Genomic DNA, 2262 nt, shown 5'->3' with positions numbered 1-2262 from the left:
AAAAAAAAAATGAAAGAAAGGCAAGTGCAGTGGCTCATGCCTATCCTAGCATTTTGGGAGGCCAAGGCAGGAGTATCACTCGAAGCCAGGGGTTTGAGATGAGCCTGGGCAACATAGAAAGACCCCTTTCCAACAAATAATAAAACAAGTAAACCAAGTGTGGTGGTGCTTATAATCCTAGCTACTCAGGAGACTGAGACAGGAGGATCCCCTGAGCCCAGGAATTAGAGGCTGCAGTGATGACGCACTTCAGCCTGAGTGACAGAACAAGACCCTCTCTACAAAAAAACAAACAAAAAAGAATATGCACAGAAAAAAATCCTGGCTTTTAAGTCTTTGCCAGTAATTTCCATGCATTAGAAGCCCCGTCCTATCTTGTCACTTCCAAGGGAAGGGAATTCTGATGTAGATTGTTCTGTGAACAGTCCTTGGCTACTCTTGGCACCCTCACCCCACTTCCCTTTCGCCTGTCCCCCAGGCACACCATTCCCCAAGAACTTCCTGCAGGCTGTGAGGAAAATCCTGTCTCGGCTGTTCCGTGTGTTCGTGCATGTTTACATCCACCACTTTGACCGCATTGCACAGATGGGCTCTGAGGCCCATGTGAACACCTGCTATAAGCACTTCTATTACTTTGTCAAGGAGTTCGGCCTCATCGACACCAAGGAGCTGGAGCCGCTGGTAAGCAGGCTTAGGGTGGGAGGGCAGCAGAGGGACCCCTTCCTAGAGCCAGGACACCTGAGATCAAGGCCAACCCCCTGGCCTTGCCCCCTCCTGTCCTGGGACTCAGTCCCAGAGACTACTGATGGGGCAGAAGCCAGGATAGCCAGGACTGATTCAGGGGTCCCTGTTGGAAGAGATCTGGGCATGAGCTCAGGTTCCTCAGCAACCTCAACATGGTCCTTAACTTCTGAAACAAATCAGAAGTCCTGGATTCTCATGTCCCAAAAACATCCATTAAGTGTCGCTTACAGATGGGGACAATCTAATGCAAGGAGATTCCAGCTGGCCTCTGCTACCTGCCCTAGCTTATCCATTTTTAGCTTTACTGAGTTTTATTTATTTATTTAAGTAGGGGGGTGCAGTGCTGTGGCATCATAACTCACAGCAACCTCAAACTCTTGGGCGCAAGTGGATTCTCTTGCCTCAGCTTCCCAAGTAGCTGGGACTTAATGGGCACCTGCCGCAATGCCCAGCTATTTTTAGACACAGGGTCTTGCTCTTGCTCAGGTTGGTCTTGAACCCGTGAGCTCAGGCAGTCCACCCACCTTGGCCTCCCAGGGTACGGTTTACTGGGTTTTATAGGGAGACAGATGCAGGGACTATGTTCTCAGCATTGGGTCTCATGTGCAAACCCACAGCAATTGAAGCAGGTGTCTTTTGTTGAGATTGGGGTCTGAATTTGTGATGTGGTGAAGGGGACTACAACTGCACTGGCTCCCTTTGATTCTGGGCAAGAAGATCTTAAGGGACCTGATACCCAGGACCCACCAAGGGGGTTGTTTCTATTCCTTATGGTAGAGATGTTGGTACCCAATGTAAACAGAGACCCCACTAAACTCCCCAGAAGAGAGGATGCCCCCCACAGGCATCAATGCCTTGGTTGTCTTCTACTCCCCACCAAAAAGCAGAGCCAGCCCCCAGCCTGGGGTATGCCTCACCGCCCATGGAGCCCCTTCAGAGGTCATTCCATGATGTGGCTTAAAGGGGGGTTCAGGGAGATGGGAGATGGAGGAGGCTCCATCCTGCAGTTCCTGTAGCATCTACGTCTGACCAGGCAGCCCCAGCCTCCTCCTCTCTGCTTGGCTGGACTTGGAGGACGAATTTTGTTGTTTTTAATTGTCATAACTTAAAATTAGCTATTTAACCAGCCTGAGCAAGAGCAAGACCCTATCTCTACTAAAAATAAAAACCTGTCTGGGTGTTGTGGAGGGCAACTGTAGTCCCAGCTACTCAGGAGGCTGAAGCAAGAAGATGACTTAAGCCTAAGAGTCTGAGGTTGCTGTGAGCTATAACACCATGGCACTCTACCCAAGGTGAGATTCTGTGTTTTAAAAAAAATAAATTAGGCTCAGCACCTGTGCCTCAAGTGGCTAAGGTGCCAGCCACATACACCTAAGGTGGCGGGTTCGAATCCAGCCCGGACCCGCCAAACAACAATGGTGGCTGCAACCAAAAAATAGCCGGGTGTTGTGGCGGGCGCCTGTGGTCCCAGCTACTTGGGAGGCAGAGGCAGGAGATTCGCTTGAGCCCAGGAGTTGG

General features: G+C 50.4%; 1 protein-coding gene across 3 annotated transcripts in view; it reads left to right on the top strand.

Annotated features, from left to right (window-relative positions):
* The window catches only part of MOB3A (MOB kinase activator 3A), a 28162-nt gene that overhangs the window by 24107 nt on the left and 1793 nt on the right, over window positions 1–2262 (top strand). For all 3 annotated transcript variants that reach the window (XM_023512517.1, XM_023512516.1, XM_003788708.3), the window contains exon 3: window positions 479–681. In XM_023512517.1, the coding sequence (XP_023368285.1) occupies window positions 479–681 (203 nt within the window). The remainder of the gene's footprint in view (window positions 1–478; window positions 682–2262) is intronic.

Source organism: Otolemur garnettii, unplaced genomic scaffold, assembly GCF_000181295.1.
Source record: "Otolemur garnettii isolate 467f Iridium unplaced genomic scaffold, OtoGar3 scaffold00029, whole genome shotgun sequence".
Lineage (NCBI taxonomy): Eukaryota > Metazoa > Chordata > Mammalia > Primates > Galagidae > Otolemur > Otolemur garnettii.
Note: the sequence above shows the minus strand (reverse complement) of the source record. Positions and strands in the feature narration are given on the sequence as shown.